Source organism: Medicago sativa, chromosome 3 (genome assembly GCF_051527215.1).
Source record: "Medicago sativa cultivar Bolivia chromosome 3, Bolivia_mono, whole genome shotgun sequence".
NCBI classification, from domain to species: Eukaryota; Viridiplantae; Streptophyta; class Magnoliopsida; order Fabales; family Fabaceae; genus Medicago; species Medicago sativa.
In genome coordinates, this window is record NC_140751.1 from 69,870,554 (window position 1) to 69,895,324 (window position 24,771).

At 32.9% G+C, this 24,771-nt stretch overlaps 1 protein-coding gene and 1 long non-coding RNA gene across 2 annotated transcripts in view; both read right to left on the bottom strand.

Moving 5' to 3' along the window:
• Nucleotides 1-7,702: 7,702 nt before the first annotated feature.
• LOC146939666 (uncharacterized) overlaps nucleotides 7,703-24,771 on the bottom strand; it is a 39,437-nt gene continuing 22,368 nt past the window's right edge. The window contains exon 2 of the long non-coding RNA XR_015031745.1: nucleotides 7,703-7,782. This is a non-coding gene — a long non-coding RNA (uncharacterized LOC146939666). The remainder of the gene's footprint in view (nucleotides 7,783-24,771) is intronic.
• Nucleotides 7,830-12,108, bottom strand: LOC146939667 (albumin-1-like). The gene is made up of 2 exons (XM_085753225.1): nucleotides 11,757-12,108; nucleotides 7,830-8,239 (listed from the first exon to the last, which is right to left on the bottom strand). Exons 1-2 carry the CDS (start codon nucleotides 11,806-11,808, stop codon nucleotides 7,869-7,871), a joined length of 423 nt encoding a protein of 140 aa, XP_085609351.1. The 5' UTR covers nucleotides 11,809-12,108; the 3' UTR covers nucleotides 7,830-7,868.

Consider the following 24,771-nt stretch of genomic DNA (forward strand, 5'->3'; position numbering starts at 1 on the left):
ATCCTAAATATTTACTTTATTGTTAAATTGAGATTAACACAGTCCTCGTGGATACGAACTAATTTTATTACTACGATAGTTTTTGGTACACTTGCCAAATTGTCTATCAAGTTTTTGGCGCCGTTGTCGGGGACTGTTGAATCATTTCAATTTGGCAATTTTGTTTTTATTTAGGATTTATGTCATTTATATTTTTGTTTATTAAAAAAAATTGGTTTATGTCTTTCATGTTTATCTCATTGTACTTTGCTGCTAAAAAGTTTGTCCAAGTTTTGCAGCTATGATATACATGTTAGTAGACAGGTTACACCTCTATGACATAGAAGAGATTTTTACGTTGCAGTACGAAAAATATATTCTATCTTTGAAGATCAATTATTTGGACGATAACATCTCAAGATTAAATAAGAAAAATGATCGTTGTGAGGCAAATCAACCAACATGTAGTGATTGTGAAGGGAAGAAATAGGTGATCAACATCGATTACGACACTCATTTTGAAACGGAGAGAGTAGAATTTTTCAACTAGGGAAGAATAAATTATGAATTTTGAAGGCGACACAAACTCAAAAAAGAATACAATGGAAATCTCAACCTAGAAATTGAATTTTGAGTTTATTGTTTGCAGAGACATCTATAAAAATACATTAAAAGGATCTGCAAAGTTTCATATCATTTCGAAGATGTTTCGATTTATTTTTATTTTTCAACCAAAATGTGTAAAATTGCAATTGTTCCGAGTAAGTGTATACTCATGGGTTAAATTTGTTCCCTAATTTTGTAGGCATTCTAGAACATCATAAGAATATTCACCATGAAATTTTAGAGTTTTTAAACAAGAGACAAATTAATTATGAATTGTTTAAACACACTCACCGCATATGCCAAATTTGGCCTAGTGTGTGCCAAATAAATCAACTTTCACACTAGTCTTTAATACCGCAGTGTGTCAACTTAGGCACTTTCCTCCTCAAAACTTATCTTGTGATTTTGCTCAATCGAAACACTTGTAGATTTGCATCCAAGTTTGCATGTTCCTATAAAAATATCAAGTACATACTTTCTTTGAGAGATGATAATAATTCCTTGTTCTTTGTAGGCAATACTTAAGTTCAATATTTTGAAATGCCCTGTTGCCTTGTTCTTTTTACTTGTTTACATAACTTACAATTTACAAATAGTTCAATATGTACACACGTGGTAGTTTTGACGCGGATGGTGAGAAGCGGATTTTGATGCGTTTGGTTATGTGGTGGTGGTGATGGTGTGATTTTGCTCACTTTAATTATGTGGGTGTTTTTGAATTTTTTGGGGATTTTTTTGCTTGTTTCCACATTGAGCTTGTGGTGACCTTAGATTTGGGTCTATCTCCGTCGTCCCTTACTCGTGTCATTTTTGGGTTGTTTTTTTGTTGGTTTGTGACTTGATTTGGGTGGTTCGATTTGGGTTGTTTTAGTGTTGATTATGTTTGTGTCACTGTTCCATCCATCAGCTGACTATCTTAGTGATTTGTTATATAGATTTTGGTGAGCCGATCGCTTTTGCTTCGAGATCAGAAGTTAGTGTCTAGTTTCAAGTTCTTGGGTTGGTTAAGGTGTCTGCTCTAGTGGTTTAGGAATTGAGGGGTGCTCTATTGATTTGTTTCTGGAGTCTGGTGGGCCGATCGCTTTTGATTCGAAATCGGGAGTCAGTTCTCTTGACTCAAGTTTTTTACGCTTGTTTTGGCCTCTTCTCCAACAAACTTTTGGTTGATTGGTGGTGGCATGTGAAGGAGTGCTGGAACAACTAATTTTCAGCGTTTTAATTGGACTCGGTTGTGGTGATGATAAGGTGAGGTGTTGCAGTTAGGGGTTTTGCCGGTTGTGATGGTTTTTTGAAGGGGTTTGGTGTGACTAACGGACGATGGGTATTTGGATTTTGTTTCTATAGTCATTCACGATGGAGTTTGGAGGCTTTGGTTCATGTTTTTGGTTTCTATCGGTTTGTGGGGGTTTGTTTGAGTTTTGGTGTTGGCTTTGGGTTTGGAGGTTTGTTTTTATTGGTATTTGTGGTAGCCTTCGGCGGGGTTTATTTTTATCGGTGTTTATGATGTATGGTGTTTGAATTTTATTTTGGATGTTCCGCCTATATACAACACTTTTTACTATGTATAAGTTTCTGTCTTACCGGTCCCTATTCGTCTTGGGTCGAGATTTGGTTTTTATTAAATTTTGGTGTTAAAGAAAAAATAAACAAATAGATCAATATGTTGAAATGCCCTTTGCATGTTGGCTTGTCAATGACTTATAGTCCATAAACTAGACTTTGAGTTGTTCTAGTCTTTATATAATATGCCAGCTACTTTTACTCTTTAATGGAAATACAATGTGCTTGTTAGCTATTAGTAGTAAGTGAAAAGAATGTGAAATGCACTAATCAAATAAAAACGAAAGAATGGGAAATGTTATTGTAGCTGTTTCCATTGTATAATTTAGACATAAAATCTGTTCTATTTACCTATTTGGTGAGTACAACTTTATTGTTGTGACAGATAAGATTATTGCATATTGCATAGATTCTTCTCATGTGTTTTTTCACTTGTATACGTATCAAGGAAGAAAGGTGTTTTTGCCTTTTCAACAATAGCTTCATATCTTCATAATCATAATAGTCAGCTGTTTATACGGCTATAGATCTCAAACTCAGCATCCCCCATTTTGTCATCCATGCTGAATATTTTTCACATACTGCATTGCAGGGTCATGTTTAGAATATTTTCGTCTCAAATTATTTCCCATTTTTTAATATTGAGATAGTATTAATTTATACGTTTTCAACTATATTCGTATTTATTTATATCTCAGCAAACATACACTAATTAGTCCTTCCACCAAATTCATATTACAATAAGGACAACTTAGTCAAAAAAATTGCTTTACCTTAATTAACTGCGGATTTGATGATCTTCCATAAGCATAGAGAGTAACAAAGCTATGCTTTAAATATTACAACAAACCCCACAATTGATATCTTGTACTCTTCTTTTGATATCTTGTACTCTTCTGTTGAATTATAATGAAATGGTAATGAGATTAATATTTGCAATGACAAAATGGAAGAATTAGTAACTTCATGGACGAAAATTCAAATGACCTATATTTGCAGGGACGAAAGACCTATTTATGCCAATTTTGATTCATCAATTTACCTCATTGTATAATTGTACCATTTTCTTGATTACTTGAAAATGTTAAATAGGCTTGGATGCCATCCCAAAAGCTAGCTCAACTTATATACTCAAGCATATTTATACACTCAACAACCCAAGAACCTGAGCAATGTAGGACAAATAACAAACTACAAATAACTTCAAAACCAACTTCAACAGAAAAACCATATATTAATTAAACAACAGGCCTAACAAAAGCATAAGATATGCTGATGAAAGGCAAACAAACCATGAACATACATCATTATTGAAATTTGGATGGATATTAAGAAACCCAATTATTTAAAGTAGTACATAAATGCATAATATCGATATTAAGCAGGAAGAGACATCTTCAAGAAGTCTTTTTCGAATTTCAAGCTAGAGGCCATCTTGAATGTGTTTACTGCTTCAGAGATAGAGGCAAAACACAAGCCATATTTGAGATTAGGAAAACGAGCACAATAATTCCCACTACCCTTTTCTGTGCATTCAGCATGAGACCAACATAACTTAGGTTGTTCCTCTACCTTCTTCTTAAGCTCTGCAGATGAATGAGGAGTAACATATTTAAATGCAGGAGGCGAAGGAAATGGATAAACGAGTTCGCAGTCACAATCGCCACTACAGTAAAGTTCAGGGTAATGGCAATAAGCGCCACATTTATCTGCTTCTACTTTCTTCATTGGGAATATCACTGTGAACAACATACACATTCCGTCGCTAAATCTTTTTTGTAGACAACTTGTTGTATATCTTTAGATTGAGATTAGGAAGTCTTCTAAGTTGAGGCAAGGAAATCTAGGACAATGTTGTCTTAGTGTTGTTGTAATCAGAATTTGATTACAGTGTTCAAATAGAAGTGCAGGGTGAACCGAGATAAACTCTTTATATTGTCACTTTTCCGTATTTTTTTTATTTTCCGCTATCGTTTATCTGTGTTTTAAAAGAGGTTTCAAAACGCATCAAACATAATTCAAACCTTTCACTTTTGGTGTTTTTCTTACCTTCAGTTGACATCGGAGCAAGGGCTCTGAAGTTTTACTTAACTGTGTCAAAGAAAAGATCCTAAGAAAAATATGACTTCCTCTATTACCTTCGTATATGTGTAGAGAAAATCTGACTTCCTATAAAGTATCTGCATATTATAAACTAGAAAAAACAAAACTAGCAACATGAATTAGTGACAGAAAAAATAAAATCGCTCACCAATTTTATTCTCGCGAAATTTAATGACCAAATTAGAGAGAGATTTCATGTTTTCACTCACTAAATTTCCCTAACTAATTTTTGTTTTTCAGTGACACATATGATGTGGCTTCAAAGTTGAAACATATATTTAATACTCCCTAAACAAGGGAAAAGCTAACTTTTATCATTAAGGGCACATGTTAACAAAACTAAATATAAAAATATACTACCTCCGTTCCTTTTTAATTGTCACATTTTGACATTGTACACAAACCAAGACAATCAATAAATGTTGCTACTTTTGATACAATAATTTCTATTTTTACTATAATAACCTTATTTATTTAATATCTCATTACATATATTTCTCTCTCCACAATAATAAATAAGGGTAATATTAGTAAAATAACATTTAATGTTGCATTGAACTGTGTAAAGTGACACTTAAATAGGAACAAAAAAATTCTCCAAAAGTGACACTTAAAAAGGAACGGAGGGAGTAGTATTAGAAATTGTGCATTTAACATTTTAAAAGTTTAAAAGTTTTTTTTTTTAAGAAAAAAGTTTAAAAGTTTATTTTTTTAATGCAAAATTTATTTTTCATTTTCTTTTAAAATTCTTGACTTGTGCCTTTAAAGCAAAGCACAAATTAGGATGACTTATAAACAAAATCAACAATTTCACACTTTTTAAGAAAATTGATTGTCCACATTTATTATCAACTATATAGTACCTAAATTACCCCTCATATAAAAATAGTCATCCACATTTATTATTCACCAACCCACACTAAAATTTGTTTAGCGGCCACTTTTCAACGAAAAAGTAACATGACTCTTTGTCTATGAAGTCCATATACATGATACGATACGACACTGATATGTCGATACGGGAAAATTTTAAAATTCAAGATACAATACGGCTGGGATACTTCAATAAAAAATTAAATTTAAACTACATATTAAAACTCAAAATACAAAATATGGACTAAAACTCAAAAGCAAAAAAATTGACGCAAAACATAGACCAAATAGACATAGAAAAACGATAAGGCACAACAATGAAATTGCCTTCACACAACAATCAACAATAGTATCGTTCTCAAACAAACAAAGAGACACAAAACAGACGGCGGCATCAATAGAAAATAAATATAAGTAATATTGATAATAAAGAAAGCGACAATTAGTCAATTACATATATGATATATCCTAAATAGAAAACATCATTACTTAGTCAATTAAATATATATCAAATATAATAGAAACATCAGATAGCCTGCACATATCGGTTTTCCACCGCCTATCCCTCGTATCCCATATGTATCTAAAAAGTATCGAATTATTGTTTAAAAAAAAATCTCCTGATACGTATCAGAAAGTATCGAGCAGGTATCAGTGCAAGATACGTAAAGGATAAGGTAAGTCATCATTTTAAAGTATGTGGCCTTTTGAGCTCTTTGTTCTCTCACATATTCCAATCACTTATGGAAACTTGTTTCAATTAATATAACTAATTAAATTAAATAAAGGGTATTTTCAGTATTTTATCATTTAATATAATGTAAAAGTTAGCTTTTGCTTATGGAGTATTTTGTTACAACATAGAATGTTAAATTTTCCTTATATTGTGTAACGGATGGAGTATTTAATAAAGAAAAATGTTAATTTGTGTTCTTAGAGTACATGTTAAGGAATCTAAATTGAAAATTTTGTCTAAAAAATCATTTCAATTTGTTCTTTTAGAGATTGAAAAAGAATGTTTTGTAGTAATAAATATTTATCATTTATGAAATTCTTAATATGTGCTCTATAAAGACATAAGTTAGCATGGTCCTTTAATAAATTAACGTTTAAGACAGTGGGTAATAATAATTTAGTAGACGGCAACTATAGACATATGACGTGGCTTCAAAGTTGAAATATATACTTTAGGACAGCGGATGATTAATAATTTGGAGTAGATTCCGATAAATTTCTCATGACATCTAAAATATAATTTCTCATGCATGGTATATATTGGTGAGAAAGATAATTGAAATACATACAGAATGCGGCAAGCAAGAAGACAGCAAAAGGAGCTAGCTAAACAGAAGTCATTGTTCAATCAAAAGAAAGAACCAGCTACAATATACTATTGTTGTTAATTATGAGCTCAACTTTCAATTGCACTAGTTCATTTCTAGCATTCAACAATTTATAGACAAAATAAAAGCTAATTGCTTATCAAAAAAATAAATAAAAAAATTCAGAAGCAATGGACACGAGGTTAATTGCTGAAGAAAAAAAAAGCATAAAAAATAATTGGTCCCCCTCTCAAAGAAAAACTTCTATATCTGCTTATCTATAACTTAGGGTAGAAAAAACACAAACTTCTATGTGGTTGATAGTGGTTTTGCGTATAAGGCATCTATCCTCAATGGTGTTGCACCATCCGGTCAAATGACCGTGCCATGTAAATTGTGTCGGCATGTCTCGAGTGCGGTTAAATAATCTTTCCTCAGAGATTACAATCGTGACTCTGTCATATTTAAAACAAGTTTGAAGTAGTTGATTCAAGGGAATGTTGTAGACGTTTTTTAGGGATTGCGCCAAGATTTTTTTTTTGTGGTGCCAAGGATTTTAATCGCAAAGTGATTTATTCAACAAATACATTTTCCTTGAGATTAACAATAGTCTTCCATGGTCAATTCTATACAGCCGATGATCTTCCATGAAAATTCTGATTGTGGATCATGCCTTAATTTCAATACCCATTTAAATCGATTATGTCTCTAAAAAAATTCATGGCTTGTTCTTGAATGAAATTTCCAGCAATAGGATTAAACTTATGAATCTATATGGGTTGTTCTTCTAGATCTTATAATAGTGACAGTAGCAATATGAAATATGTTATTGGAATTTCTCTTCTTAAAGATTCTAAATCACCTTAAATTTCTTCTAATGAATCTGAGACTTGGTGTTTGCAGTTGCAATCGTACTGATCGAACGAACAAAAACACCTTTGATCTTGTTGTGCAATTTCCTTGATTTTGAGAAAACATATACTCTCTCCGGTCACTATTATAAGCAAAAGTTCACTTTTTAAATTTATTCTATAAATGATGTATGTAGTCTATATATACCACATACATCATTTATTGAATGAACCTAAAAAGTCAACTTTTGCTTATAATAGTGACCGGAGGAAGTATTAATTAAACAACGGGCCTAACAAAAGCATAGCACGAGCTGATGAAAGGCAACCAAAAACACAAAGTCATGAAAACAAAATACAAATCTCCAACTATATATTATACATATGAAAATTAGAAAACGATATTACTTACAAAGTAACACCATATCTTAAATAGCCAAAACCATGCACATACATCATTATTGAAATTTGGATGGATATTAAGATACCTAGTTATTTAGTCGGAAACAAAGACTATTTGTTTAAAGTAGTATATAGATGCATGGCAGGCTTTTTTTTTTTTAACATATCGATATTAAGCAGGAACAGACATCTTCAAGAAGTCTTTTTTGAATTTCGTGCTAGATGCCATCTTGATTAGGTTTTCTGCTTCAGAGACAGAGGGAAAACACAAGCCAGATTGGAGATTAGGAAAACGAGCACAATAATTCCCACTGCCCTTTTCTGTGCATTCAGCATGAGACCAACATAAATAAGGATGTTTCTGAACCTTCTTCTTAAGCTCTGTAGATGAATACTTTTGATGACAGGCACCAAAATCAGGCACTACAGGCCATAGCGGAGGAGGGACGTCGCAGAAACAATCGGCCCCACTACAGTAAAATCCTTCACTACCGTAGCAAATAGCTGGTTCACAATATGCTTCTACTTTCATTGGGAATATCACTATAAATGATAAAGCTAATTAGAGTTTGAACAAGATAAACATATCATTATTTTAAGAATAAAATTAGTGACCAATTTTAAATAGAAAAAAAAAAAAAAAAAACTGAAATTTATTACTTCCGTCGCTAAATTTAGTGAAAATGATTTCATATTTTCACTCACTTAAATTTTGTGGGTGAATACTAACCATTATACTACTTGACCAAAAAGAGACAAGCAAGCATATACATGCAACACATGACGTTGGCTTCAAAGTTGAAACATATACTCCCTTCGTTTCTTTTTAAATGGCATTTGACTATAGATTTAGTGTTTCTATTTAATTGTCGTTTTGTTATTTTAAGGGTATAATTTGCCAATTATAATCTTTTTCAATTACTCTATTTTTTTTATAAACCTAATAAATATTATCTATTTGAAAAACTCAAGTTTGTTTTTTCAAACAAAGTTTGTTTTTCGTTATCTATAATAATGGTTTAATGAAGAGGTGAAATTCTAAAAATAAGATGAATAGCATTGTTAAAAACTTCAAAAGCAAAATAAAAAAAACAAGTATGATAGTAAAAATAAAAGACTTCATGAATGTTCAATACGAAGAAAAAGTGTAAGACCTACAAAAAGGAGAAGAGGGAGAAACAGTTGACAATTGTTTGTTATGAGAGAGAAATATAATGTGTGCAAAAAAATAAAAATTTGTTAGAGAAAAGGACAGGAACTAAAATTTGTTTGTTACAAAAGAAAGATAACACATTATATTTATTAGAAAGAGAAAGCGTGTGCAAAAAAAATAATTTTATTAGTGGATTAAAATGAGTGGATTATATAAAAAAAATGTCCAAAAATCCACTTCTTTAGTTTAATGTTGCTATTCCAAAACAACACTTAAAAAACAAGTGAGGCGTAATATTTTTTTTTTTGAAACGGCCAAATTTTATTAACCGACGAGCCCGTGCGAGGAGCACTAAGAAGCTCGGGTGGAGAAAAAAATACAACTAAGGGGAAATCGGTTGCCATTCAATCACCAGGCTCGAACTAAAACCCCTTTAAAAACCACCCAAAAACAAGAGAAACAACCCCAAAGGGTAATGACGCAAGGATATACCTATGACGACACATTAGCATACCCCTGCGTCAACACCAATAAACCACCCTAACCAACTAGCAAACCCACCAAAAAACACCAGCAGCCTAGCGCATACCAAGGCTCGCTAAACCGCCAAAAAACACTGCTACTAGACCAGCAAAACAGGCCACAGACAAAACAGCTTCTGCCCCCTACCAAAACAAGGACACAGCCACGCCTAAGAAGGGAGAAGACAGCGAATACTGCTGCCTGCACCACACACTGCTGCCACAGAAACAGCCCTGACTTCTAACAGCAGAAAACACTGTTGCACCAGCCGAATCAGTGCCCCTTAAAACAAATGCCGCCCCCCAATTAACACACAAAACTCCACCAAAAAACAACCCCGGGTCAACCACCAAGACAAAAGCAAGGATTCCAACGCCATTCATAGAACAAACATGTAGCGATTTTCAAACGGGACAAGCTCCATTGCCATGACAACACTTTAATTTGCTCCACCAACTCATCCACTCCAATAATCTTATTATTGAAAATCCGATTATTTCTAGTCTTCCAAACGACCCAAACCACCGCATGCCAAATCAACCACGCTCCCCTTCTAAGCTTCTTAGAACACACCTCTCTAGACCAACAAAGAGCATGAATGAAAAGATTAGGAGGAATGATAAAATTAAAACCCAACCACCTCATGACCTCCCGCCAAACTTTCGAAGCCATATCACAATGTAGGAAAAGATGGACCGCCGATTCAACTTCAATATCACAAAAAACACACCGCTTGGGATCATCCTCCCCTAGAAGCCGTCTCTTCGCGAGATTAACCTTGGTCGGAATACGATCAAGTAACAAAGTCCACGAGAACGCCAACACTTTTCCGGGTGCCTTACTCCTCCAATTCTCACGAAAAATCAACTCCTCTTCATAAGACAAAGTACCAACCGGAAGTCTTTGATCTTGAAGAAGAGAGAAGCAAGACTTTACGGAGAAAACCCCATCTAAACCCGGTTTCCACACCCACCTATCAACACCATCCCTCCTCACAAACCCATTCAATCTCTCCAAGAGAGAGCATAAAAGCTCTTTTGCCCACTCAAACAACTCACGCCGCCAACCCAACCTCCACAAACCCCCCTCCTCATTCCTCTCAAAAAAATCACTCACCACACCATCTTGAGAATCCACTAAGGAATAAAGGCGCGGGTAGACCTCCCTTAAAGGAACATTAGTCACCCACGGGTCCTTCCAAAAGAATGTATTGGTTCCACCTCCTACCTTTCTCTCCAACTCATTAAAAAACCACCGCCCCCCTTGATCTTCCAACCCCATCAAATCTTTCCACCAACGCGACGCATAGGAAGGCCAAGCCTCACCCACCAACCTACTTCGGAGACTCACACAAGGGCCATATTTATCCTCAAGGACCTCTTTCCACAAAGCCGGAACATCATCAATAAGCCTCCATTTCCATTTAGCAAGGAGGCTAATATTAACCAACTTGATATCTCTCACTCCGAGCCCCCCTTTACTTTTTGGTTGACAAACATTCCTCCACTTAACCCAACAAACTTTCTTATTATCCCCGACGCCTCCCCATAGAAACCTCCTTTGAATACCTTCCATCTTTTTCACCACCTTGATCGGCATCTTGAAGAATGATAGATAGAAAATGGGAATCGAATTTAACACCGAGTTTAGAAGGACAATACGACCTCCTAAACTAATGTATTTATTCCCCCAAGAATTAAGCTTAGCACTAATCCTCTTCAACACCGGTTCCCATGTCGACAACTTCCGCGCATTTGCACCCACCGGTAAACCCAAATACATGAAAGGAATGAAACCCACCTTACAATTCAGGAAAGTCGACGCCATCCTCAAGAAATCCGGCGAAACATTCACACCAATGAGACAACTTTTATGGAAATTAACCTTTAAACCCGACACCATCTCAAACCCCCTTAGCAACGCCTTAATAGTCCAAAGGTTCTCCACCGAAGCCTCTCCAATACACAAGGTATCATCCGCATATTGAAGGTGCGAAATCACCGTACCACCTCTCTTCACCTCAAACCCCTTAAAAAGATTCTGATTCACCGCATTATCCATAAGCCCACTAAAACCTTCCGCCACCACAAGAAAAAGGAAAGGAGCCAACGGATCGCCTTGCTTTAAACCCCTTTTAATATCTATTTCTTCCGTCGGACTTCCATTCACAAGGATTCTAATTAATTAGGACGGTGGGTAATTTAATAAACAAAATTTTACAAAACAAGAAAACTAATAATATTTAGGACGGTGGGTAATTAGGAGTAATTTAGTAGACGACCACTATAGTTGACTAGATTCTAATTAATTTCTCATGATTTCTGAAATATAAATAGAATTTAATGCATGGTATATATTGGTGAGAAAGATGATTGAAATACATACAGAGTGTGGCAAGCAAGAAGACAGCAAAAGGAGCTAACTTAACATAAGCCATTGATTGGTTGATCAAAAGAAAGAAGCAGCTACAATATACTATTGTTTGTTAAGCTTACGTTAATCTACAATATACTATTTTCAAACTGTTTTGATCAACATAAGCCATTGATTTGTTTACCCTTTGAATTGCATTGATTCATTTCTTGCATCAATTTATAGACAAAGTTTATGTTTTTGTCTAATTCATGGATCCTGAAATATTGCTTTGTTAAATTCAGAAGCGTGGGACACGAGTTTAATTGCTTATAAAAAAATAAAATTAAAAATTAAAAAAAAATTAAAATTAAAAATTAAAAAAAATAAAAAACAATTGGTCTCCCTCGGAAAAATAAAAAAAAAGAAAGAAAAATCTTCAAAATCGTCCCCTCAAAAAAACTTATATATGGTCCGCTCAAAAAAAATCTTATATATGCTCATCTATAACTAAGGGTAGACAAACACAAACTCTGGAAAAGGATCGATTACCACTACAATAACTCGTGATTTAAATTCACAAAAAATAAGCTAATACATAAATAAATAAATATTATGGACACTAGCGGAAAGATGGGCACTCAAGTATCTGTCTTTCCGCTATTTTTATTTCGCTAACATTTGAAAATTATTAACTATGTTTTTTTTTATGAAATTTTGATTTGGATTAAAACTAAAAATATAAATGTTTGTTTCTTTCAAGTTATAACAAATCAAACTAATCATGAATATTTATGTTTTTGTCTAATCCATGGATCCTGAAATATTGCCTTATTAAATTCAAAAGCGAGGGACACGAGGTTAATTGCTTATAAATGATAAAGGAAAACACCAGACATATATATATAATATCATGTTTGTTACATTTTTTTAATGTTAATATTATTCTTATCTATTTATTACATGTGTTATTTGTATTTAAAATTGATGACATTTTTGTAAAGAGAAAAATCCAATCCAAAAATATATATATATATAGAGAGAGAGAGAGAGAGAGAGAGAGAGAGAGAGAGACACACACACACACACACACATAGGGGGCTGCTAACTTACTCCCACCTAAAAAAATGAAGGAGTAAGTTAGCAAGCCTACTCCCACCTTTCTTTTACTAAAAACCCTTTTAAACTATTCAAACCAATTTTTAGTTGAGGATAGTTTTGTAAATTTCATAAAAACAAAAATATTTGTCACCCAAAAAAACACCCCTGTCTACGTGTTCTCCGTTCACCTCACTGTATTTGTGTTTGCCATGTGCCTTTTATGCTTTTTTGGATCGTTAGCTTCATTTGCATTTACAGTTGGCTTTAGGGTTTTAGAACCGGCATGCCGTTACGTCAAGAAAGAACATTGTTTCAAAAAATATATTTAAAAGGCAAAATTACAGTAATGTCTATTCATTAAAATACAGTTTATTAATGACATGGAGGAGTTTTTAGTAAAAAACAAGTGGGAGTAGGGTTGCTAACTTAATCCTTCATGTTTTTTAGCAGCCCCATATATATATGGGTTTTGTTACAAACCACCCTTTGTTGGTGTCTTTTAACAAGTCACACCTTAAGGTGTGATTTTTACTTTTTAGTTATAACTTTGCTAAAAGACACCTTCATAAAACTAAGTTGGTGTCTTTTCGCAAATGCTCATAGAGTAACTTGATAAAAGACACCTTCATAAAAGGTGTCTTCTATCATATATATATATATATAAGGGATCCATTGACTCCAAGAGTAAGTCTAAAAACTTACTCCAAATATTGACCCTTGATTTTAATTGTAATTTATGGTTGTGATTGATTGTACTAATTCTTATGGTGAATCTTTTATACTCCCTTCTCCTTGCTGAGACTACACCGCTAAACTAGAAAATGGAAATATCAAAGCAATTTATGCCACCATTATTAGCATAATCTCAACAAACATTGTTTTCTATTGAATCCAATTGACATTTTTTTTTCATGATCGAGTGAGCAGTGTGATGTTAATGGAATAAAATATTTTTTATTCATAAAGATCATCTAAACCAAAAAATTCAAGAAGGGCTTTGGATATATCATAGAGGATTATCTTTTGTTGAAGGCGGTGGATGAATCATAAAAGACTAAAAGTATCACAGAATTACATCCCTAAATTCTTGTGAAACCATTTTTTTTTTGGGTTAAAAACTTATCATGGTGATGAGAAAAAAAACGTATCAAAAATAAAAACCTATAACATCTAAATCATAATTTTACAAAACGATTTAGATGTTTAATTTGCAAAATCACTCGATCACCATAAGAATTTTATGTTTCTAATTATACAAATTCTTGTGATTGTCCCAAAAGAAAAAATATCATGCTATGCAAGTTTTTTTTTTTTTTAGAGACTATGCAAGGTTTTTTTTTTTTTTTTGAGCTTTCATGTTATTTGAGATTATGTATGAATCAAATATTCTTCTTTAATGTAACCAAAAAAAAAAATATTCTTCTTTAATGACCATTAATTATTGGTGTCGGGTTGTTTGAGAAGAATGAGTATGAAAATTAAGACTAAGGATCAAATAGTAATCAATCACAACCATTAGATAATAGTGAAATCAAGGGTCAATATTTGTAGTAAGTCTTTAGATTTACTCTTGGAGTCAATGGATCCCTTCTCATATATATATATATATATATATATATGTATATATATATATATATATATATATAAAGATTGGCGACGTGACATCAATATCTTAATATGTAATGTTGTAGTCGGTTCGCAAGTGATTTTCAAAGGAAATGAGAACTCCAAAGAAAATGAGTCCCCAATTTCCAAGTGATTTCCATAAGGTAGATATATAGTAGTTTGGCATGCAAGGCGTCTACTCTCAACGGCGTTGCACAATTTGGCCAAATGACCTGCCAAGTAAATTGTGTTTGCATGTCTGCGGTGTAGTTAAATTATCTTCCTCAAAGATTACAATTGCTATTCTATCAGCTTTAACACAAGGTTGAAGTAGTTGACTCAACGGAATGTTGTAGACGTTGTTTAGGGTTTGTGCCAAGGTTTTCTTTTCTTGTTTTCATATGGTTTTGAAATAGGCTTAGAGACGATCATTTGTGGTTAAAGCATAAATTAATGGCCATTTAATGATGACGATATATTTTTTTTAATAGGCAACAAGAAGCTTTTTATTAAAATAAAATGCATCAAATAACACAAGATGTACGCTGATGATAAAAATAGAGCAAGAACAAAATGTGCAGATGACAAATCCCCCTTAGAACACCTCAAACAGTAACAAAGAAATCAGGAAATTCCAAAGAAAACAAAGGATTCTAACGAGCCATTACTATCAAATTAATTAATGCCTCCAAGACAAACCACGACCAAAGTGCCAACAACAAAGAGAGAACTCCAATATAGAAGAAAACTAAACCTCCCCAATATAGAAGAAAATTAAAACTCCAATGACGAGCAAACTTCAACTGAACAACCCGAAGAAATGACAAAGGATCGAATAAAAGTTAAACAACTTAGGATCTCGCTCTATACCACTAACGAGCTTTCGTGCAAAGTCAATACAAAGAATATCTTCTGTGAGTCTGGAGCTAAATGAACAAGGATTTTGAGATACAATGTGGTTCAGAAGCAGCGGTAGTCAGGGGCGGAGCTAGCTAGCTTTGAGGGTGTGCACTTGCACACCCTGAATTTCTGAAACTTGCACCAGTTTTTCTACTATCATTGCTACTTGCACACCCTGGTATTTTTGTTTTGCACCTGTTGTCTGAGTGATGCACGCAGCTCTGTATTAATTGGTGTCGTGCATACTGAATACTGACGCGCTGTTTTTGACTTTCAAAGTGTTACTATTATTTTATTTATTTAATTATTTGGAAGATTTTTATCAACTAAAAGCCAAAAAAAATAACATGAGTATAGAATTCATGTTATAGGGCTTTGGCCTGCATCTACAATTATCATCCATTCATGTTATAGGGCTGCATTTATAATTAATTATCCACGGCACCAATCAAATATATTTGTTATATCTTCGCAAATAAGTTTTTTTTTTTTGAGAAAATCTTCGCAAATAAGTTAGATGGTGTATATTTCTAAAAAAAAAAATTAAAATTAGATGATGTATATTATTCAAAACAAAATTTTTTATACAATGTCTCATCGATGCATACTAATTAAATAGCGAGAGAAATAACTAGGTCAATATATATATATATTAAAATTTATAACATTAATAAGTTAAAAAATTTGCACCCCCTGCTCCAGGGACCTGGATACGCCACTGGCGGTAGTTATACGGCGGCGGTGGTTTTCAAAATGTTTCTTTATAGTGAAGTTTTCTCATGCCTAATTTAACTAGGAAAGTGTAAATTGAAAACATATAGATTTTAATCAGCCTGAATGATGAACATTCATGCCAATTTGTTGAGTTAATGAGATGTGGTCATCGAGTAAGAAAAAGAACGGACGGTATCAATTATTCTATCTGTTCCTTTTTAATTGTCACTTTTAATTGACATCGGTGTCAGCAGGATTTGGAACTTTATCAACAACCAAAGGAATCTTGTGAAGTTTTATTTGAATGAGCATGAAATGAACCGACAAACAGAAGATTTGAAAAATTAGATTTATTGTATTAATTATAAACATGGGATTTTTTACACAATTATTTTTAAAATGGAATACAAGAGCTGATTTTCCATCCAATCTACACCTCTCTTCTTTTTTTATTTGTCCTATCTCTCCTTATTTTGTGTCTTAGACATAAAAGGTGATTATGCAATAAAAAAAACTGAATAAATATAAATACAAATATTCCAGACTTATAACTGCAAACACCAAAATAAATTGTGGGACTTGTTGACAAAATGATTTTGCCTCAAGAATATGTGCAACCACACTTTCTTATCGCCGACTAAACTCGTCCTAAAGTTTGTAAAATTTGAAGATAAGAGATTTTGACATGCTGTAAAAACGTGGTATGAATATCTTAAAATGTAATGTCGTATCTAGTCATTTGAAAATTCACCATCTTCTACTAGTTAATTTAAAATATAGGATAAATAACCAAGTGGTTGTGACGTGGTTAACGAGCTTAGTCAAATGAGGAGAGAATCCAAGTTTGATTTCTAATAGAACAATTCTTGTTGATACTTTTTTTTACCTCTCGGCTGAACTAGATCCATTTCCTCTGGTAACGGGATGGTTAACTCCAAAAAAATAAAATATACATTTTATTTAGTATTGATTATTAATAAAAACAAGTTGAACATTAATTCTTTTTGATTAATTGAAATAATTTCTATGTTCTTTTTGAAAGGAAGAGTAGTGGCCGTTGTTGGTTAAGAAAACAACACAATGGTTCTAAAGTTTGGAGTTCTATTTTGCATGTCATGTGATTTTTTTGTGTATGGATAATTTGGAAACAGAGAAACAACAAAATTTTCAACCATAAAGAAGAATCAATTCAACATCATTTGGACCAAATAAAGCTACTCACTTTTAGGTGGCTAAAGGCAAAACATGTAAATATTGTTTTTGGTTATCATAACTTGTGCCTAAGCCCTCTCTCTTGTTTGGGTATTGTTTAATTGCTCTCTTTATGTGCTTCGACATTGTATAATAGTGCAATTTCCTTGATTACTTGAAAAAACATATATTAATTAAACAACAGCCCTAACAAAAGCATAAGACATGCTGATGAAAAGCAAACCCATGCACATAAGAAGCCTATTTATTTAAAGGAGTACATAGATGCATAATATATATCTAGCATGGTAGGCTTTTTTTGACATATCGATATTAAGTAGAAACATACATCTTCAAGAAGTCTTTTTTGAATTTCGAGCTAGATGCCATCTTGAATGCGTCTTCTGCTTCAGAGATAGAGGCAAAACAGAAGCCATATTTGATATCAGAATTAGGAAGATGAGCACAATAATTCCCACTACCCTTTCTTATGCATTCAGCATGAGACCAACATAAGTTAGGTAGTTCCTCAACCTTCTTTTCAATAGAAAGAAGTGTGGCGCACCAACCAGGCTGAGTCAAAACACCCGTGACAAAGCAACGACAGCCATCACCAGCGTCACAAAAATTAAATTGCGTGTCGCAAGCCTCCCCACACTTTCCTCCTTCTATTTTCTTCATCGAGAACATTACTGTAAATGACAAAGCTAATTAAAGTTTGAACAACATACACATACCATTATTATATTATAAGAACAAAATTATGGGAAATGCTAACGGGTACCCCCGGGGCACTGGTTAAGGATATGAAAAAGGAAATTATATAGTAGTTAATGCATTGAAATTGTGTAATTAATTTATAATAAAGTCAAAAACAGTTTTCTTTTATGGTAATAATTCTCTTTTATGGTATGTTTAACCAGTGCCCCGGGGCACCGGTTAGCAGGACCCTAAAATTATTTACTAACTTTAGATAGAGAAAAAAAAACTGAAATTTATTATTTCCGTTGCTAAATTTTGTGGGTAATTTAGTTTTTTTTTTTTAATTAGCGGAGGCCAGAGGCAAGCGGATACATGCCACATATGATAGTTAATTTCTATTAAACATAAATAGAAATGCAAGAATGATATATATTGGTGAGAAAGATAATTGAAATATATACCGAATACAGCAAGCAAGAAGACAGCAAAAGAAGCAAGCCTAACATTAGCCATTGATTGATTGATCAAAAGAAAGAACCAGCTACAATATACTATTGTTTGTTAATTATGAGCTCAACTTTGTATTGCATTTCTTCATTTATTGCATGCATCAATTTATAAACAAAATTAATGTTTTTGCCTTGTCCATGGATGCTCAAATTGTCTTATTAAATTCAAAAGCGAGGGACACGAGGTTAATTTAATAATTAACCATGGATCCAGATATTGCACGGTTAATTAGACATGTTTTAAATACTCCCTTAATACTACCTCCGTCCCTAATTATAGGGCCCTTTTGAAAAAATAACGGGAATTAAGATAGTGGATATTTGTATTAAATATGTTTGTAATTACTATTGTTTTTATAATTTTATCCTTTAAGAGAGAGGGTTGGTTTATGTTTTCAACATGTTATTTATTGTTGATTGAAGAAAAAGATGTATAATAAATAGGGGCATGTATGTAAAGAAATAATTAATGTAATTGGAAATAACAATGGGGTCTTATAAAAAGGAACAAATTTTTTTCTCAAAAGGGTCTTATAATTAGGGACGGAGGTAGTACTTAATTATAAAGTGAAGATCCTCTCGATTTATGTTCCTCTCCATTTCTTCCATTTGGAGAGATAAAGACACACACAAAAATTGAAAAAGTATAAAGTAATTAATGATGGTGGGATCCACTTAGTGGGTATGATCAACTATCTATTTTTTGTGTTTATCTCTCTCCAAATTGTATCTTCCATTTATTTTGTCAAATTGAAAGGATCTTATCCCCTAATTATAAGCTCCCTTAGAAAAAAAATCTAGTCCCTAAATATAAGTCTTTAAACATACCACTAATTAATACTGTTAACTCCATTTATTTTGTCATATATTTATAGCTAACTTGACTTATTTTGAGGCCTTTTTTAAACCCAAAATCTTGAGGCCTAAAGCCCTTGCTTGGGTGGCTTGGCCCTTAGGCCAGCCCTGCATGTTTTTAATACTCCCTTTGTCCTTAGTTACAAGCTCCTTTTAGAAGAAAAAAATCTACACCATCCGATTATTATTATAAGCAAAACTTTGCATTTTAAATTCTTTCAATTAATGATGTATATGGTTATTATAGACCACATACATCATATAATGAATAAATTTAAAATGTAAAGTTTTGATTATAATAGTGACCGGAGGGTGTATTTCTTAAATATAAACTCTTGTACAAAAAAAAATTGACAATAGCTCCTATAGGAATGATTAGATTCATTTATTATATTTTTTTCTTAAACATATCACTAGTTAATACTAAGGAAATGTTAATGAGTGCCTCCGGAACATTCTTTAAGCACTTTTAATAGTAAGTCCTTATAAAAAGTTGTGTAATCAATGCAACGAAATTCGTAACATTTGACTTTTTTAAAAAAAGGATAATGCTTGTTTGTGCGAATTTCTCCCTCCGTCCCATATTAGATGACCTAGTTGACTCCGACACACGTACCAATGCATATGTTTTATCTTTGATATATTCAATTCTCTACTAAAAAAAATTATGGAAACTAGAACCATGACCCGTGCTGACGCACGGGTCTTATTTTCATGTAGAAACTCACAATATTACCTAAGCCAATATTATACCATAGCAGAATAAGTCATAATAATTATAAAAATAAGTCATAAAACATAGAGAGTGCAAAATTTATGATACATTCCAAGCCTTGAATCATAGGAATAGAAGAACTTTAATTCTGTTAAATAATAGAAAGTACACAACCTAGGGAAATTTGTCAGGCATAAATAATTAACAATGAAGAAGTTTAATTTTGGTCAATCCTTCCAAGTGCACAATACATGAGTTGTTTCATAAAACATGTAAGGAGACACAAAACCAACCTTGTCATCAACCAAGAGGATGTTCATGAAAGTCGTCATGTCGTTAGGATCCTTCTTAGATGGTATACACCATACATGAGCAACGCGTACTTTCATCTTGAGATCTCTTTTCCCACCAGTTACAGCCAAAAGGTTTGTGTAAGCGTTGGCCATAGCTGCAGCAGACAAAAGCAAATGTTGCAATTGAGAATTCAGAAACAGAAGTTATTATTTATAGGAAATCACTCGCAAAAATCACGGAAAATTAGGAGCAGCCAATAAATACAGGTTTCCTGAATTTGTAATGTTGACTTTGTATAATCATTGAAAATTGATAGTGGTAGTATCAGTGTCGCATTGGAAGGGGAATTTGGAGTGCGTGATTTCAGGAAACATATTTCGATACACACCTTTAAAATTGGAAGTTATAGTGGCAATCAAAATATTTCTTATGGTGGGAGAATTATTTCAAACAATAAATTAATGAAAAATTAGGTACGTTGGAAAATTCCTCATGAATTATGTTAGGATTAAATACGTTGAGTTAAAAATTAATTCTATTTAAATTGTGTTCCTTTCGGAAAAAAAAAAAAAGAAAATTGTGTTACAGTGCCAAGAAAATAATTCTTACTGTGGTATATTTCTTTTTAACGTTAACCATATGAAAAATTAGTTGCTCCTAAAATCTTTCGGAATTCATGTGAATAAGTATTTGTTACATTAAATTTAATTTCACAATTAAAATAGAATTAATTTTTTATTAATTGTAACTTCTAATTTTAGCTAAAGCAAATCAATATGATTAATTTGAGTTGCCGAAAGTGAGGGTCAAATGATTGCAGGTTTAATGTGTAATATTTATTTAAAATGAATAAAAAGACGCGGACTCATTAATATGATTACATAAAGATTTTATTTCCATGACAGTAAATGTCAAACCTGTAATTCCATAACCTAAAATTACAAATGAAAAAGTGTTTTAGTGAAAGTTAAAATATTTCTTATGATGGAAGAATTATTGCACACGATAAATGAATGAAAAATTAGGTACGTTGGAAAATTTCTCAAGAATTATGTTAATTTTAGGGTTAAATACGTTGAGTTAAACAGTAATTTTATTTAATTCGTGTTCCTTTCAAAAAAACAAAAATTGTGTTATAAATGGTGGTACAATTGATTGGGTGTTATTTTATTTCCATTATGCAAACCGTGTGGTTTTCTTTTAATATGCAAAAGGTGCTGTTTTTTTTAATAAGCAACCGTGTGGCCTCTTTTGTTTTTAAAAGAAATTTTCAACTGTGTGGTTTTAATGCTAATCAATATACAATTGATTGTGTCTTATTTTATTTCCATTATATAATCTCCATTATGCAAACCGTGTGGTTTTCTTTTAATATGCAAAAGGTGCTGTTTTTTTTAATATGCAACCATGTGGCCTCTTTTGTTTTTAAAAGAAATTTTCAACCGTGTGGTTTTAATGTTAATCAATATATACAATTTTGTACGTAATTCACGGGTCTAATTTGGGATGGCAATTAATACAGCAATCGTGTGTTATTCTATTTCAAAAATTAAAATAATATGCAATCGTGTTATAAATGGAAGTTACTACAACCTATAATGAAATGACTTTATGGCGTGTATTAAAGGTGAGGTGGTCAAGCGTCGACATAAATGCTTTAGAATGAGCGGGAAAATGCTAGCTTTAGGGTTAGGGTTAGGTTAGCTTCACCTGACAAGCTTTAGTAAGTAAGATTTAATATTTTAAATATATTCATTGAGACGAATCCAACAACATCTTACATGATATTATTTATCTTTGTGAATTAGTAGAAAAATATGGTCAAAGTATGTTAAGTCAATAATATATATTGTTAAACATGTCATCTATTGAGGGACGGAGGTAGTATCATTAGACGAAAACCGACGAATAGCTGAATTAAGTGATTTTAAAGCCAACCACCCATGTTTGCTGTAAATGGGACTATGGTATTATTATTATTATTATTATTATTATTATTATTATTATTATTTTATTAAAAACTAATGTTAGCAGCAACCACTCCATGTATTTTTCAAACGGCTGATGTGATGTTTTTTAACTTTCTAATATAAAGGGTAAGTCAAAGTGGGAAGCCGATTTCCTGCTGTAACAGTAGGATGTTGTAAGGCATGTGAGCCGTCCGATCATAAATAAGTGGTTGAGATCAAACTGTGTGAAAACTAGCAGAACAAATCTGAGCCGTTGAATCAATGTTTTATGGCTGAGATTTACCACAGCGTGAAACTGTGTGTTGCTGTTACAGCAGGGAATTCAGGTCTGTCAAAGTGTCTCCTAAAAAATATTTTTTAAATTTAGGATCCTTGAAGAGTGTTTCAGAGCACTCGTCAACAAGACCTTTAATACTATTAACTTACATTGGAATAAGAAAAATCAAATTAAATACACATACAAACAAAAGATAATTCATTAAAATTCACACACAAAATAAACACATGCATTAACTACAATATCAACTTTTTTTAATATGTGTGAAATTTGTCAAAGAACTTATAATAAAGAACAAAGTATATGTTTCAACTTTGAAGCCTCGTCATATGTCACTAAAAAAAGTAATTACCCACTGTCCTAAATGAGAGTTTATTATATGTTTCCACTTTGAAGACACGTCATATGTGGCATGTATCTGCTTGCCTCTGTCCTCTGCTAAAAATAACTAATTGCATTTCAGAGAATCGAACATAAAACTTTGAGGAGATGCACGCTCCCAGACTTCAAACCAATACCATCGGACCAACCCAAGTGGGTCTCCTTCTTGCGTTGGATAGCATTGCCTTCTAGTGGAACACTTTCTTGTTGAATAGCAAATTATTTGGTCATTTGTATAATACTTTGATACAAAAGTCTCAGCCTGTTGCTTGAAATTGAGAGTAAATGCTTGATAATAGACTAGAAATTATCATAGTCATTCAATCTTCTTGACAATCAACATCAATAACTTCATATACAATTGCTTTGTGAGAATCTGCATCTTGATGGATCTTAGTAGTGCCTTCTAGTGAAACACTTGTATTTCTAGTAGCAAATAACCCACAAAATTTAGCAACGGAAATAATAAATTAGCGTTGTCAATTAAAGTAATGTTCTCGATGAAGAAAATAGAAGGAGACTGTTGTCAATCTTGTGAGGATGGTTGTTGGTGCTGTGTGTGTCTTCACCTTTTGGAGTTTTAGGCACCTGCGAGTCACTTTCTTTTAAATGTAAAAAAGTTGAACTCTGAGTAACTCTCCACGCAAGACACGGGTTCCTACATTAGTTAGAAATAGTTATAGTGGAAAACATTGTAACGAATTTGTTCTTGTAGTGAGTTGTTTTGTACTAAATTATAATGTAAAGATATAGTGTACTCTTCTTTTAAATTAGGAAATTATTCTAAAGGGTCTTGTTAAGGAATGCCCCCGGACACTCTTTAAGCATACTAAATTAGGAAATTATTCTTTCAAAAAGTCAAATAGTTCAATTTCCCATGCATTGAATACATAATTTTTTATAAAAAGTTTCTATTTAAAACCCTTAAAGAGTGCCTCGGGGGCACTCGTTCACATTTTCCTTTAAATTATAAGGAAATGGTAATGAGATTCAATTGTTGAAATTTTCATTCATCAATTACCTCATTGTCTAATATGCAATTTCCTTGATTACTTGGAAAAACATATATTGTACTTACGGTGAGTACAATAATAGAATCAAGGGTTTAGACTGTTTATGTGATGCCTTGAGAATGCTCTTATGATGTGTATTTATAGCCCTTTGTGGGCTTATTTTCGCGTGACTTAAGCCTCAAGCAAGCTGGGCCTTAAGTCTTTTTACTAAGCTCTAGATTAATCTTCTAATAGCTAGTTGAGGCGACGCCTCTAGGAGGGCGCGCCCAGGCCTCAGGAGCCCTTCTGGAGGGCACCAAAGCCTTTCTAGATGGCATTCGAGCCCTTAGCTAGGAATGTATTAACGGTCCACAGCCACCAAGCACGAGTGTTGAGATAAGGCGAAGTGATTAATTATGAAGTCGACAGTCCATATATTAATTAAACAACCGTCCTAACAAAAACATAATAGATGCTGATGAAAGGCAACCAAAACATAACACATGCTGATGAAAGGCAATAATCTTATCAGTTACAACAGTCATAAGCTGTACGAGTCCATCTTTGAATAGTTATATCAATTTTAAGGTCATGTTTCAGCAGAAACTAGCAAATATGCCTAAGTATTGAATATATTAAACCCTTATAAGTCATTCTTAAGAGTCATATATATCCAAATTTTTCCCAATACACCCCTCACACCCAGCACTATTGAACTTGGTACGTGTATATAAATGGTGGGTGACCTAATCGATAGATTCTTGTATCATATTAAAAATTGCAATGGTTGGGCCTAACACAACACCACAAAACTGATTTATGAGGTGAGGATTGCCCTGACT

Excerpts from the sequence above, each read along its gene's own strand:
- LOC146939667 (XM_085753225.1), bottom strand. The coding sequence starts at position 11,808 with ATGGCTTATGTTAAGTTAGCTCCTTTTGCTGTCTTCTTGCTTGCCACA. Across the intron at positions 8,240-11,756 it reads CTTCTTGCTTGCCACACTCT|TGATATTCCCAATGAAAGTA; the intron begins GTATGTATTTCA and ends TATCATTTATAG.